Source organism: Pelodiscus sinensis, chromosome 8 (genome assembly GCF_049634645.1).
Source record: "Pelodiscus sinensis isolate JC-2024 chromosome 8, ASM4963464v1, whole genome shotgun sequence".
Classification (NCBI taxonomy): Eukaryota; Metazoa; Chordata; order Testudines; family Trionychidae; genus Pelodiscus; species Pelodiscus sinensis.
Window position 1 is genome coordinate 68,660 of NC_134718.1, and position 15,724 is coordinate 84,383.

Sequence of the window (15,724 nt, forward strand, 5' to 3'; positions counted from 1 at the left end):
GAGGAAATTCCTGCAAGCACTGAAAACCATTTGAAGTTCAAGAAAGTTTATGTGTTGCAGCGATTCTTGGGGTGTCCAGACCTTGAGCTCAGCTGTCCTGTAGATGGGTGCCCCAGCCGAGCAGGGAGGCATCTGTCATGATCTGCAATGATGGCCTCTGGGCTTGGACTCCCAATTAACGTGTTTTTGGGGTTGCCCGGACATGCTTGGGAATAGAAACTGTCCTGTTTGTGCTGTGTACACAGTGAATAGCCAATGCTGAAGACTGCGCAGATGAAGCCTCGAATGCAGAACCACATATGTGGAAGCCGCCATATATTCCAGGAGCTGCAGACAGGTAAGTATGCGGGATTTGGGAGAAATTGATACAGTCTGTACCAAATCCCAGATTAGATGGAACCTTTTTATGGGTAAGTATGCTCTTGGGGTTGCGGAATCGAGCCTCACCCTGATGAACTCTAGGTCATGAGTCAGTGTGAGAAAAGACTTCTCGAAACTGATTACGAGACCAAGGGCTTTGAATATCGTGGTAGTAGTGGTAACTGCCCACATAGCTTCATCAAGGGTAGGGGCCTTTAGTAGACAATCGTCCAGGTAGGGGAAGATGGTAATGTCGAGGCGCCGAAGGTAGGCCGCCACCACCGCGAGGGTCTTGGAAAAAACTCGGGGAGCCACCAAAGTCCGAAAGGTAGTATCTGGTATTGATAATGGTCGGCTCCCACTACGAACCGAAGGAATCTCCTGTGAGCAGGATGTATCGTTATATGGAAGTAGGCATCCTGTAGGTCAAGGGACACGAACCAATCCCCTTTGTCGAGAGCCAGAATGATGGAAGACAACGTGACCATTTTAAATTTCTGCTTTTGCAGGTAATGGTTGAGCCGACGTAGGTCCAGGATAGGCCTCCAACCCCCTGACTCCTTCTGGGTGAGGAATTAATGAGAATAAAACCCTCTCCTCCAAAACTGGGTTGGTACCCTCTCTACCACTCCTATGGTGAGCAGATGGGAAACCTCTTGTTGTAGAAGGGTCTTGTGAGGGGGGTCCCTGAAAAGGGATGGGAAAGGAGGGAAGGAAGAGAGTTGAAGGGAATGGCGTATCCTGAAGTGACTATGTCGAGGACCAACCAGTTGGTGGATATACAAGACCAGCGATGTTGATGAGGTCTCTGGTGATGATGGAACAAGGCTTGCACATTGTTCAGAGCCTTTGTCAAGGGGGTGGCACACAGTCCCTCTTGTGTAACTGCCTTCAAAATTTGATGTTTAGAGTCCGACAAGTGCTCAAATAGAGGGACCAGTTTCGAATAATTATCGAAATCATGGTTTGCTAATTGCGCCACATAATTGCACATCCTTAGAGTCAAATATACCTTCCTGCCTAGGACATCGAGGTGCTTGGCTTCCTTGTCACTCACGGTGTTTTTGGCCTGAGACATCTTCGTTCTCTGCTGCGCAGCGTCTATAATAAGGGAGTTGGGCTGAGGGTGTGTAAATAAAAAGTCCATACCCTTCTGGCTTATGAAGTACTTCTTGTCTGACCTCTTATTAGTTGTCAACGAAGTGGCTGGAGGCTGCCAGATGTCATCGGCAATCTCCAAGATAGCTTCATCAAATGGGAATGCCAGCTTCGATTTCTGGGAAGGTTGCAGGTTCTTTAACAACCGATGTTGTTTTTGCTGCACATCCGTCGTCTGAATCTCTTGGGATTGGGCAACCCTCTTGAAGAGCTCCTGGAACTGCTTGTGGTCTTCCGTGGGAGACAAGTCACCAGGGACCACCGCGTCATCTGGTGAGGAAGAAGAGTGATGAGTCAACGAATCAGGGCTCTGATGTTCTTGGTGAGGAGTGCGTTCATCCTCCTGATAGATGGAGGCTGTGTCCTCCGCAGGAGCTAGTGGAGCAGCAGAAGGTGGAGATTGCACTGGTACATGTGGAGATAGGGTCTGACTGGACCGCGGCGATCGCGGACGTCCTCTATCGAGAGGAGAAGGGTGGTCATAACAACATCGTTCATAATGATGTCTGCAGTATGGACTCGGGGAACATCTGGAAGAGTGCCTCCTCAGGATGTCATACTGACGAGAATATCCCAAGGGTCTTGGGGACCTTGGTGAAAAGGATCTCCTGGAATGGTGAGAGGGAGATCAAGAGTTACGCTCTCGGTGATACCGTCTTGGCGGTGAGTGGCGAAATGATTGGTAGTAATGGTCTCTGGCCGATGCATAATGATGAGGAGTGTGGTGACGACCACCAGAATAAAACAAGGCAGGTGACATCAGTCCTGGTGAAAACATGACATGGTCCAGTGTCAAAGATGGTGTCCGGACTCGTGCAGACTTGTGCTGTGCTTTGGTCAGCACCGAGGAGTTGAGGGTAGGCAACGGTGCGGAGCATAGCGGGCTGACAATGAAGTAACCTCCACAGCCTGGCTGCTTATTGGCTGACCCAGTGCCGTTGGCTGCAGGACAAGTGCTGATAATGCCGGTGCCAAGGGCTCTGAACTGAAAGCTCCGTCCTGCGGCGCCAATCCCGGTGCCGCTGACTTCGGCACCTGGGAGAATGAAGTCGCAACAGCTGGGGAAAACACCGGCACTGCTGCTGTTACGGCTGCGCTCATCCACGGGAAAAGCTGGTGCCGGGGTGTCCGTTGCTGGCCTCAGAGCGGCCGTTGGAGCCGTTGCCGGCACCGACTCTGCCCGTGAGCCTTCAGCTTGTGCCGAGATAGGGTCCTTGCCATGGAATCGGGTGGAGACCGAGGAGCTTCGGCCTTTGCCTGTCTTGTCCGCGGGATACCTCGGTGAACAGCCAGAGGCTCCCGGTCTGTCCCTGCTGCTCACCCTGCCTGCCGTGCAGTGGGGGGTTCTCGACCCAGTCAATCCTCAAGCTGCCCCGAGGGGAGCGACTCCCACATCTCCAGAGCCTGGAGAGCTTTATTGAACAGAAGAACTCTCAGTCGGAGTTCTCGGTCCCACCTGGCGCGCGCCATTAATTTAGCGCAGTAGCTGCACTTCACTGGGACATGTCCGTCCCCGAGGCACTTTCGGCACTGAGTGCGCCCATCTGATGCCGGCATGGCATCCTGGCACTGGGTGCACTTTTTAAAACCAGGTGATCCTGGCATTGTTATTGCAACCAGAGGCGTGACAGAACAAGCACAGGAAAAACATTTTTTTTTAAAACTTATCGGGAACTATAACAACTACACTAACACTAATAACTTTTGAAAGAAACACAAGAACTAGCTAAACTAGCTAATCTCCCTCACTCCTCAGACAGGAGTGGGGAGCATAAGCTAACTCCATCTGCGGCAGCGGACGGCTGGAAGGAAAGTGACTAGCCAGGCCGTGCTCAGCTGAGAGGCGTGAAGCAGCAGTCACGCATGCGTGGTCCAGTGGGGGTGCTACTGCTACTGAAAATCCTCCGGTTTGCGGCGCCGGGACGAGCCCAGCACCTCGAGTGGAGCACCCACAGGGACACTACTCGACGAAGAAATAACAGTATGCGAAGAACCTGAACATTACAAAGCAAACTTGTGTGTGTTAAGGCTGTCAGTTAAGTTTGCATGATTTCCAAGCTCTAACTACACAATCACCTCATTCACTGCTCAGTGGACAGTGGATAATGAACAGTCTATAGCAGCCTTCTGCTAGTCTGTAACAACAAACTGTTTAAATATAGCAAATTCACTGAAGTCAATGGAATGATATAAAGTTTGAGGGGTAGCCATGTTAGTCTAACTGAAACAAAATTAAAAATCAGTGAATAGTCCTGCAGCACCTTAGAAACTAACAAAAAAATGTAGATGGTATCGTGAGCATAAACCAATTCTTCAGATGAATGGAGTTAAGGGGTCCAGGGTACCAATAAATAGCAGAGAAAGAGGTGATGGGAAAGGAAAGAGAAAGGGAAAAATATTGTCTGAGTGTCCATGCTAAATGAGACTAATAGAGTGGCTCTAAGTATCTGGTGCTTGGCTTTTTATGTCATTAGGGTGTGGAATGCAGCAGCTCATCCAGGTCAGGTCTTTGTTTAAACCTCTATTCAAGGTTTCAGAGCCAAGTTGGTATGCAAGTAGAAAAAGTTAAAAAACAATGAATAGTGTTGCAACACATTTAGAGACTAACAGTTTTTCCTCTATTCAGGGTGTCAGCTTGAGGACACTTGAGGAATAGAGGTTTAAACAAAGACCTGACCTGGATAAGCTGCTACATTCCACACCCTAATGAAATAACTTAACCTAGGAGGGCACAGGCTAGTAGATTGTGTGTGCTCCAACCCCACAGGGAAATGATGAGGGGACTGGAGCACGAGTGTGGGCTACCCAATGCTGGGGGAAAAGGGGAGGAAGAGTTCCGGCCCCCTGAGGCTCAGATCCAGGCAAGCCAGGAGCCACACCCGGCCCCCAGGCCTTAGGTCCCTTGCCCCGCCTTAGAACATTAAGAACTAAGTTGAGGTCCCATTGTGGGGCTGGATCTTTAGCAGGATAGAAGCAGATCTGCTCTAGGATACAGACTCATCAAGTAGCCACGCCTGGAATGTGAAGTGGCAACAGACTTCGATGGGCGACTGATCCCAACTCCTGGATGAAGAGAGTCAGAGTCAGGGAAGACAGAACTGAGAATGCAGAGACATGCAAACCAACTCTGGGAGCCACACCCCTCAGCCACAAATCGCTACAAAGAGGGGTACTAGTTCCTCTTTAACAACTCAAGCAGTAAAATTCAGAGGGGTAGCCAAGTTAGTCTGTAACTGGAAAAACTTGAAACACAACGAATAGTCTAGTGGCACCTTAGAGACTAACAACATGTAGATGGTATCATGAGCTTTCATGGGTACCACCCACTTCAGATGACATTTGTGGGTTGTGGCTGCGAAAGCTCATGATACCATCTACATGTTTTGTTAGTCTTTAAAGTTCTGCCAGACAATTAATTGTTTTTTAAGTTTTTCCAGTTACAGACTTACTCGGCTACCTCTTGTAGTAAGTTGAGGGTCGGTAACCACAGGCCTGGAATCTAGTGAGCAAGACTTTGGTTCAGTAACACGGCAGCCAGGAAAGAGGCCCTATTGATAACTGTGTAAGTTAGGTGGAGCATGGACGGAATAGGGAGGCACCAGGTACAGATTGTAAGCCAGAGGGGAGTAGTGAAACATCTTAATAAGAAACGTCTTGGTACCAAAGACTCCCCAAAAACTAATGTACGTACCAACCTAGGTTCAGGACCAGGTCGAAGTTGACAGCATGAAGGACAGTAAGTAAGCCCTCCTGTAAGGTGAGGGGTGGTAACTAGGTAACAGAGGGTGGCAACCTGGTACATAAAGAAGCAATGTAAGTTGTTTGTACATGTCTATAAAAGGGCACTGGAAACAGCGAGCCCTGATGGACTATGGAGGGTTGCATTAGGCACCTGTAACGGCAGGTGTCATTGCCGAGACTTACAGAATGCACAGTGGCTTAGCATTGAGACTTTCTGCTGACAACTGTTAATGCATAGCATTTGGCAATAAACCTGCTTTGGTTTCATCCTGTTGTATCCTGGGGCTCTCAGAGATCTACTGTGATGGCCCAAGTGCATGGGGTTTAACGCTTTAGATAAAGAGAGCACACACACACATGCAGGCGAAAGTTTATCATCACTGACGGAGTAGAGGACCTCTCAGGAACCCACCGAGACAACCCAGAAACCCTGACTGATGATACCCCTCTGAACCTAATGAAATAAAAAGCCAAGCACCAGGTACATCGAGTACTTAGAGCCCACCCTATTAGCTTCATTTAGCATGGACACTAACAGACAATATTTTTTCTCAATTTTTTCCCCTTCTTTCCCTCCCCATCTCTTCTCTTTCTCTGCTATTTATTGGTACCCTGGACTCCTTAACTCCATTCATCTGAAGAAGGGGGTTGAGCTCACGAAAGCTCATACCACCATCTATATTTTTTGTTCGTCTCCAAGGGGCTACAGGACACGGATATAAAGGTATACAGCAACAGAAAAATGCATCCCTCACGCTAGAGGCTAAACAACATGCAGTGAATGAGACAGAAGCTAGGGTTGAGTACAGCGACGTGCAGCAGATGACATAAAGGATGTTATTTTTAATTTTAGTTGATTGACAGAAATGTTAACAACCCTACCTCTTCTGTTTACTTCTAGTCTCACGAGCACAGAACTCAATGCTGGGTCAAGCAGCTCCTTATGAAGGCAGCAGAAGTCTGAAATCCCACTCCTTTTTCATTCTAGGCCAAAACCCTTTTCAAATCCTGAACCTGTCCATCTGATGCACTTCCCCAGACACTTTAGACAAGTGCCCATTGGCACAGGCTTCTTGCAGGTTTTGAACACCTGGAACTTAGGCATGCTCTGAGACCCCCACAGAGAATGTAGTCAGAGGGAATGGGGAAACCACTCACTATCAACATTAAAATACACTAATAATAAACGTAACTAACTAGGGAAGACAAACACTAATGTATACAGCAGTTAAGCAACCTGGAGAGCTTGCTAAGCAAGACACCACAGTTCCAACAACTGTCACTGGCAATAGGAATGAACTGAGGGGGTGCTGTGTCTGCAGGGTCATATATGGAGTGCCATGGAGACACACTCGAGGGGATTTCACAGCCAACCCAATGGATGCTGCTAGGGAAAAAAACTTTCTGACTATGCATGAGGCATCCCCCCCAATGCAACTGGAGACAATAAAAGCAATCACTTGAAGAATCCACCATATGAGGCACAATAGTCCAAAGATGATAAATATGAGCTATGTAAGCATACAGTGGGCCCTGTTGCATCAGAGCTCCCATTCGATCTTCAGCTGCTTCTGCATTCATGGACAGAACATGGAGCCAAAAGTGCCACTCATCTAAACTTGGAAAGTACAGTCACGTACAACTAAGTACTAACCCATTTAAGAGAAATCGCTAAACCTCTATAGCAGGAGTGGGGGCGAACCTCAGGCCCAGGGGCCAAATGCAGACCCTGGCTTGCCTGGATCCAGTCCTCAAGGCTTAGGGCTCTCCCACACCATTAGGGAGCTTGTGCTGTAGCTCCAGTCTCCACCCCCGACATCCCAACCTGGGACTAGAACACACAAAATCTACTTGCCTGTGGCCCCCATGCTCTGGTGTGCAAGGCGAATGCAGGAAGGAGTGTCTTTCTGCTTCTCAGTCAGGCGACACATCAATGAGGGTGTGGTGTTTTGGGGTTGTTGGGGTTTTTTTTTTTTTTTTTTGCTTTTCACTTGTGTGTGGCCCCTGATTCATTTTTCTGGGGGGTCAGCAGCCCCCGACCCAAAAAAGGTTCCCTACCCCTGCTCTACAAGATGATAGAATGATAAATGACAGGAAGTAGTGGGGACTTACTAAAAATGTCTTGCTACATTTGATTGCTATTTCAGAGTTACAAAATTAGAATGTAGGTTGGCACCACTGTCTGTGACACATGAAGATGGAAAAACAAAAATTAAAAAATTGTATCCAGTGCCTACGTTTTATTTTGCAGCTCCTGTAAGTTTTTGTCTTAACTCTGAAGAGTTTACACTCTAAATGAGACCATATGCAGCCAAAATAAGATGGAAAAATATGATATGCAAGTAAGGTAAATGAGTAGGTCTTAGGCAGGACTGCTGGTACATTTTGCAGGGTCCTGCGCAAGGTTGGGTGGCACCTGGCTCTGGACCCACAGAAGGGGGGAGGCCTCAGGCAGAAGAGATGATGCTGGGGCTAGCCCTCCCTAGCCCAGTGTTTCTCAAGCAGTGGTACGAGTACCCTTGGGGCACTTAAGAGAAGTCTGCCGAGTACGTCAACACAACTGAAATTTGGAGAAAACTGAATTTTTGTTTTAAGTTTTACAGCGCTTTATTATTTTTGTATTTTTTACACCCCAAAGTTTCATTGCCCGCCCAGCTACAATTAAGTTGTTTAAACAAATGTGTTGCAATGGTAGAAAAAAACATTGTGTGTCTGAAAACGGTAGGTAGAAGGGGTACTTATAATTTTTTAAGAGGTACTTTATATAAAATGGTTGAGAAACACTGCCCTAGCCAGTGCTTTAGTGCTGCCCGGGGCTCCAACCATGGCTGAAAGAGCATGAGTCTCTGGCCACTGCAGCAGCAACCAGTAAACATGAGGCAGCCGTCCCTTTTGTGCCTCCTCCCATTGGCGGGCCTCGTCTTGGACATTTTCCTCACTGGCTTTAGGGGGATAGAAATTGTTAATGTAACCACAGGCAAAGAAGTCAGTCACATACCTTCTACATCTGAAAGAATAATCAGGAGATCAGTTTTCATTTCTACAGCCAGACGTGCTGCCAGACTATCATTATCCTTAACGCTAATAACCTGAAATATAGAGAGTCAGCAACACAGCAGAGAAGAGAAGGCAGCAAACACTGACTGCACCATACAGCAAACAATAAATGTAAGTATACCATTTCGCTCTGCACTGCTTTGTCCATACTATACTGTGTGCTGTGTGTTGAACTGAGCCTAATGTTAGCATTCGGTAAATAAGTAGCAATATCCTATCCAAATCAATCTGTGCCCTGCAAAAAGCAAGCCATGCAAATATTTGCTCCCCATCCAAATCACAACCTCTTGTCAAAAGCGAGCCATGTCAGTACCCATTCCCCAATATCTCTGTCCATATCATATCTCTTAACTGCATTTCTCTTTTAGCTTCCAGCATTACTGTGGCTGTTCTGTTCTTACATATCCCATTCCCCTTCTGCTCACTCCAGGATATCCAGACTATTACAGTGTTAGTCATGCATTCATGCTTTAGCAAGTCCAATAGCAGGATCCACCCACTGCAATACTTTACCCACATTTACCCCCTGAAGATCACTGTTTGGTTCTGGAGGTGGAACAACCGCATCATTGGTGTTAATAATAGGGACAATATTCATCCGCAGCAGCTCATGCAATGTTCCATTTAAATTCCGACGCTTCTGCTCATCGTGGAAATCCAAATTGGTAACTAAAATCTGAAAAGGAGAAAGACTGAACAGGAATTTGATCTGCACCCACCAAGCATACAAATAAAGAGACATTGAAAGCAGGTCAGTCATGGCCCTCTAGGCCACCAGGGCAGCAAGACGGATTAGTAAAGGGTGCAAGGATAGCTGAGAAAGCCCATGTTCTGATTATTTTGTGAAAAGGCCTGGCTAAATCTCTACGAAACAAGCTGAGAAATTCAAGTGCACATTATGGTTGTGATTTTTAAAAATCACACTTCCTTTCATCCCATACAATACCTCCACAACTACAATACACAGACAGCATCCTTAGATTTAGAGCATCCTTCCTCTAAACACTACTGTAAAGCTGACAAGTTATTTATTCTCTGTTCCTTCAGCTCCAAAATTCTCTCTCCTCCATCTGCCAGAACCTAGCTCAACTCAACCTGGAGATGCTGCAAACAGCATCTTTTCTTTCTGACATTTGGGGAGGCAGACAGTTAAAGAAAGTGATGGGAGTTATCCATGGCTGGGGAAGCTATTTTTCCCCATCTCTATTTTGCCATTGGGTATTTATATGAACTGAGTACAATTGAGTCCTCTGTGCAGCACTGGAACAATTTTTGACTGTTAATTTAGGATCCCAATGATTTTAACAGTTTAATTTAATCCTTATAAATACACAGTGGAACAATTGTGTTCATATTCACGATAGATTAGAATCCAGTTCACTCTTTTGTAGCCTTACTAGTGCTACAGAGTAAAGATGAGTATATTTTAATCAGTGAATTCAGTAGATATTGTATGATGGAACGCATACAGGAAACAGTTATACTGAGACAGCGACCTGAAGCTCTCTGGTACCATGGTGAGGAATAAGAAACGAGAGAGGGGTTTATAGGCAGAATATAATTGCACTTCAGAGCAAGATCTTCTTCACGTATCTTTGAGTACAACCATTAAAACAATAATGCTATCACGAGTTTAAAAAAAGACTCATGGCTAAGTGTATACATTATCAATGGTCCACATTTGAGGACTCACTTTTTACATTTCTCTTTCTTGTAAGCTTTATATTCAGTATGACCATTCTAATTTTCAGAGAGGTAGCTGAATTAGTCTGTAACTGGAAACACTTAAAAAACATGACGATATGTAAAGAAGTGAATTTTTCCCACAAAAGCTCACGATACCATTTACACGTTTTGTTAGTCTTTAAGGTGCAGTTAAGACTATTAGTTGTTTTTAAATTTTCCACTCTAATTTTGTTTGCAGTAGAGCAGCAAAACTATTAAAAAGTTACATGCAACTAATTGGGACATTAAAAAAATACTTGTGATAAATCGAAGTTTAATCACACTGTTTTATAACAGAATGCCATTTATTTAAAAATTCTGGATAGTTATACATTTTCAACTATATTGTTTTCAATAAAAACACAGACACATACAGTGTTCACTATTTTATAACGTTTCCACTGTAAAAAACCAAAAGAACTGTATTTTTTATAGTACAGGTTGGACCTTCCAAAACTGGGACTCCCTCATCCAATGTCATCTGTGGTTCGGCAGGTGTTCCTGGACCAGGGAATCAGTGGCAAGAGGACGGACGACTCGGAGACCGGTGGGGCTAAAGCTGGGACTGGCACCAGAGCCCCAGTAGCAGAGCAGGGGCTGCAGCAGCCCCAGTATCAGGGCCGGGGATGTGGCAGTCCTGGAAGCCGCAGTAGTGGGGCTGAAGCCGGGGCCATAGCAGCCCGGCAGGGAGGGTGACTGGGGCCAGCAGCAGGGAGGGAAGGTAGTCTGGGGAGCCAGTAGCAGGGGACATCCTCTGGTCTAGCAAATTCCCTCATTTGGGACCAGTCAGGTCCCAAGGGTGCTGGACCGGAGAGATCCAATTTGTACTTGTATGCATCTCTATCATGAAAGTGCAACTTAAATGTAGAATTATTTTTACATACCTGCCCTGCTCTCAAAAATAAAACCATGTCAAACTTTAGTGCTCAATCCTACTCTTGTTCAGCCAATCAGAAGTAAGGGTTACATGATATATGGTGTATTGCTACTTTACCTCTGCTGCAGCTCATGGTGCCTAGCACTTGGTCTGCAGCTCAAGATGGATTCTATTCTATCATGTGGGGGCCGCCTCCCGCTGGAGCCCTTAGGCAGCTCCTGGCTCATCTTGGGTTCTATTTCAGATTTTTGTTTGAGTGTGAGCGTGTAGCACTGTCTCTTCAAGCTGAGCGCTCAGGAGCCTGAACACTTTTTCAGCGAACAGCACTTGCTGTTGGCAGCAGTGACCCCCGACTTCAGCTCAGCAGCGACTGCATACACCAGTGGTCTTCAACCTTTTTTTGCCCAAGATAACTTTTTAAATGTCAGAACAAGCCAAGGTCTACCCCATCCTGCCTCCAAGACTCCACTCCTTCCCTGAAGCCCCGCCCTCTCTGTTCTCCTCCTCTCCATCACTTGCTATCCCCAGCCCTTATCAACTCTCAGGGCATGGCTATGCTGCCGCCTTTTTTTCAATTCTTCTATAGGAAGAGGTTTTTCCAAAATTTGGCCTGTCTAGACTGGGCCAAATGTCAGAAAAAAACCCTTCTTTCGGAAGCCCCCTTATTCCTCGTGCAATGAGGAATACAGGGGTTGCCGAAAGAGCATGTTTGCTCTTCCGCTAAAAAAAAAGCGGAAGAACAATCCCATCCCTGGACACAGAAGAGTTTTTTCCAGGATACCTCTGGTATCCCAGGAAAAACTCTTGTAGTCTAGCCATACTCTCACTGGGCTGAGACAGGATGTGTGGGCTCTGAGGTGGGAATGAAGGATTTGGGTGTGGGAAGGGGTGAGAGGTGCAAGCTCTGGGAGGGAATTTGGATGCAGGAAAATGTGGAGAAGGGGATGCTGGCTTGGGGAGGGGGCTCCAAGCTGGGGAGTGTTGGGGTGTTGAGCAATCCACAGGCTTGTGGATGTGAGGGTGCAGGAGTTTGGGTTGGGCTGTGTGAGCAGCTCAGGGCAGGGAGATTGGGAGTATGATGGGCTCAGGACACAGATTTGCAGTGTATAGGTGGTGCAGAAGTGTTGGACAGAAGAATGAGGATGTGGAAGTGCAGGAGTTGGGGGTCGAGAGGCTCAGGACAGGGAGTTCCAATGTATGATAGACTCAGTTTTGGGGTCGGGGGATGGTACAGGAGTGTCATGATGCTGCAGCCAGATAGGGGATTGGTTCCAATTGGGGGTTTGTTGGCCAGGCTTCATTTTTAAATAAAATACTATATCCAACCCAAAAAGTTTCCGCATTGTCTTTATTTATGAGAAGGGCAAGGAACCTGTTTTGAGTCAGGAGTCACTGACCCTCAGAAAAGTCAGCTGGGGCAACACACGTGAAATGCAAAAAACAAACAAACAAAAACCACCACCTCCTCTAAAACCCCCCAAGCCTCACTAATGTGGCCCCAACTGTTCTGGTGGGAGCAGGGCTCATGGTACTGGGGAAGGGGGCTAGTGGGTGCTGGAGTGGGGACAGGGTGCCAGAGGGTACTAGAGCAGGGAACAGGGTGCTGTGGCAGGAGACAGGGTGTTGGTGGGGGTAGGGGACGGGGTGATGGGGCAGGTGGCAGGCTTATGGGGGCAGGAAGCAGGCTGCCGGTGAGTGCTGGGGCAGGGAACAGGGAGTCCCCAGCACACGCCTCCTCCGGGAACTCTTACCCCCCTTCCCCTCCTGCAGGGGAAGGATGTCTCGGCACACACCTCCTCCAGGGACTCCTACTCTCTCCCCTCCCCCGCAGAGGAGGAAAGTCCGCGCACACCTCCTCCAGGGACTTCTATCCGCCCAGCAGGGGAAGGACGTTCCAGCAAGAACCTCCTCCAGGGACTCCTACCCTGTCCCCCACCTCGCAGAGGAGGGAAGTCTGCATGCGCCTCCTCTGGGGTCTCCTACTCCCCGCAGGGGAAGGATGTCCCCGGCACGCCACAGACATGGCCTTTCAGATACCGCGCTGGCTGTTTGGGGGAGGGGGAGCAGCCAGTGCACTTCCTGAAACCCCGGAAGTGGCACGCAGCTGCCAGACTTTCATCCACCCCGCAGAAAGCCGGCACTACCTGCGACGGCGAGTTGGGGTTCCCCTGTCTCCTGCACCCCCAAAATGGCACGAACAGACTCCACCAGCCGGTGGAATAGAGGGAGTTTATTGCCTCTCCAGGATACAGCACAGCACAGATGTCATCTGGTTCCAGGGCAGGCCTAGGATGCCTCAGCCCCCCTTGATATGGGGGGAGGGGAGGTCTCAGCTCCTAAACCCCAGCCTGTTGCCTAGGCTGCTTCCTCCATGATACCAGACAGAGACTGACTAACTCTCTTCCAGCCCTGCTCCCAGCCAAGGGCGGCATCCACCTTCCTTTGTTTCTCTCCCTGGGGGTTAGGTGGTCAGACAGGCTTGGAGCCCCCTTTGCATAATGACTCACCCCCTGCCCTGCTGGGTCCTGCTACAGACAGCAGAGGTCGCTCCCAGCCCCAGCCAGGTACCCCCACTACGTCACAGTTCTCCCCCCTCGGAGAGCGAACTGAGCAGGGTCACTCCGCTCGTGACCTAGGGAAGTTCGGGTCCTCTGCGAGGGAACCCGCCCTGGGGACATGGGTTTTCCCCGAGCAGTTTTCCTCTTGTCTTGGGCCTTCCCGCCCCTCTGGCAGGAGTCACATGACCGGCAGTACCGCTGCACGGTTGCAAATATCCCCGGCCAGTAGAAGTGTTGGAGCAGCCTCAGCTGGGTGCTCCAGATCCCCCGGTGGCCCGCAACAGGGACATCGTGGGCCAAATACAGCAGCTTGAGGCGATGCTTTTGGGGGACTACCAGCTGCCGCAGGACCCCCCCAAGCCCTTACCTTCCTGGGGGGAAGCCATTCCCGGAACAGGAATCCCCACTTCCACAGGAATCTCTCCTGGCCACCTCTCCCCAGGGGCTGAGCTGCACGGAGACCAGCCTGGTCCCTCAGCCTCTGCAAGGAGGGGTCTGCCTGCACCTCAGCCTGGAATTCAGCCGCTGAGGCAGGGATCGGGACCTGTTCCCCACCTTTGCCTAGGTCCAGCGTCCCAGCCTGGCTGGATCCTGTGTCCACTGGGATGGGACCCTGAGGACTCTGCCGGGAGTCCTTCTCTGGATCCAGGTTGCCGGCCCCTCGTTGGCTCTGGCTCCGGGTAGTGACTAGAGCCCGCTGGGATTCATGGGGCCACTCCTCTAGGTCATTCCCCATCAGCACCCCACTTCCTTGAGACCTTCCTTGTCTCCCCATTTCAGATGCACCCTGGCTACAGGCACCTTAAACGGGGACCCGTCTATGCCCTTCAGGGTCAGCTGGGTATGGGGTAGTATCCGCTCTGGGGCCACTATGTCTGATCGGGCCAGCGTCACCTCCGCCCCCGTGTCCCAGAAACCCATCACCTTCCTACCATCCGCCTCCAGAGGTATGAGGCAGTCGCTCCGCAGGGGCCGTCCTGCCCCCACCCGGTACATGGAGAAATCCGCCTCCCCAGGATCAGACATCCCAGGGGTGGTGCACTGAGCATCCTTCCCCCCCAACTCTGAGCTGAGGTTTGCCGGCCAGCCCCTGCCTCTGGGGCAGCCTGCCCTTCCTCCAGCCCCAGCCAGTTAACCCTGGAACGTCCCAGGTCATGGGACCTGGTGCACTGAGCCTTCTTGTGGCCTTTTTGCCCACAGCGATGGTAAGTTAGGCTTTGGGCTCTCTCTGTCCAGGCCCTGGCTGGTTCTCTGGGGCGCAGATGACTCGTCTCTAGGGCTCGCCTCATAGGTGACTCTCTCCGTCGCTCAGCTGAGAACCGGTCTCTGCGCGATTCCTTTTCTCTCCGGGACTCCCATTCACACCCGGACCGGCTCTCCGTGAACTCATCCGCCAGTCTCCCGGCCTCCTGGGGGTTCTCTGGTCTTCGGTCCCTGAGCCACAGCCTCAGTCTGGGTGGGCATGCTTCACAGAACTGCTCCATCATGACCAGCTTGAGCAGCTCCTCTGGGCTCCGACTCCAGACACCCACTTGCGGCAGTATTGCACCAGGCAGGAGGCCAGGTCCACATAGGTCTCCCGTGGCTCCTTCTGTACCCCCAGAACTTCTTCCTGTACATCTTGGGGGTCAGCCCAAACTTGTGCAGCATAGCCTCGACTCGGTTGTAATCCCCTGGCTGGAGGTCCTCCAGCTGACTGAGCACTCCGGCCGCCTCCTGGTTCAGTGCGGGGATGAGCTCCTGCAGCCAGTCAGCTGGGGGGACCCGTTGCAGTCCACAGGCCCTCTCAAAGGAGCTGAGGAACCCGTCTATGTCGCCTATGTCCTTCAATTGGGCCACCATGAGCCTCTGCAAGCGTCTGGCAGTCCCGGGACCCTGGGGCCCATCCACTCTTGGCGCAGCCGGTGCCCCGCCGGTTCTCCGCTCTGCCATGGCCAACTCATGCTGTCGCTGCCTCTCTCGGTCCTGGCGGTCCCTCTCTCGGTCCTCTACTTCCAATTCCTTCATCCGCGGCTGGATCTCCAGGCGCCGCAGCTCTGCTGGGCTGGCCCCTGCCCTAGGTGGGCTACGGCTTGCAGACCCGGGGGAAGCTGTCCCGTCTCTTCGGCAGGCTCCAGTGCTCTGCCCACCCTCAGCGCCTGACACGCTCCCAGGGGAGGTCTGGCTGCTTCCCCTGTGGACAGATTCCTGGCCCTGTGGCTGGTCATTCTCTTCCAGCTGGGCAATCAGCTGGGCCTTGGTTGCTTTC

The 15,724-nt window shown here is 50.0% G+C and overlaps 1 protein-coding gene across 7 annotated transcripts in view; it reads right to left on the bottom strand.

The window, feature by feature from the left end:
• ALDH18A1 (aldehyde dehydrogenase 18 family member A1) overlaps positions 1–15,724 on the bottom strand; it is a 98,938-nt gene that overhangs the window by 53,416 nt on the left and 29,798 nt on the right. For 6 of the 7 annotated variants that reach the window (XR_012905502.1, XM_006129393.4, XM_075934426.1 and 3 more), the window contains exons 6-7: positions 8,834–8,992; positions 8,258–8,348 (exon numbers count right to left, since the gene is read on the bottom strand). Coding sequence is in view for 6 of the 7 variants with exons in the window: in XM_006129393.4 (XP_006129455.2) it covers positions 8,258–8,348; positions 8,834–8,992 (250 nt within the window). In the remaining variant the exon portion in view is untranslated. The remainder of the gene's footprint in view (positions 1–8,257; positions 8,349–8,833; positions 8,993–15,724) is intronic. The other variant, XM_075934429.1, reaches the window with a different exon arrangement.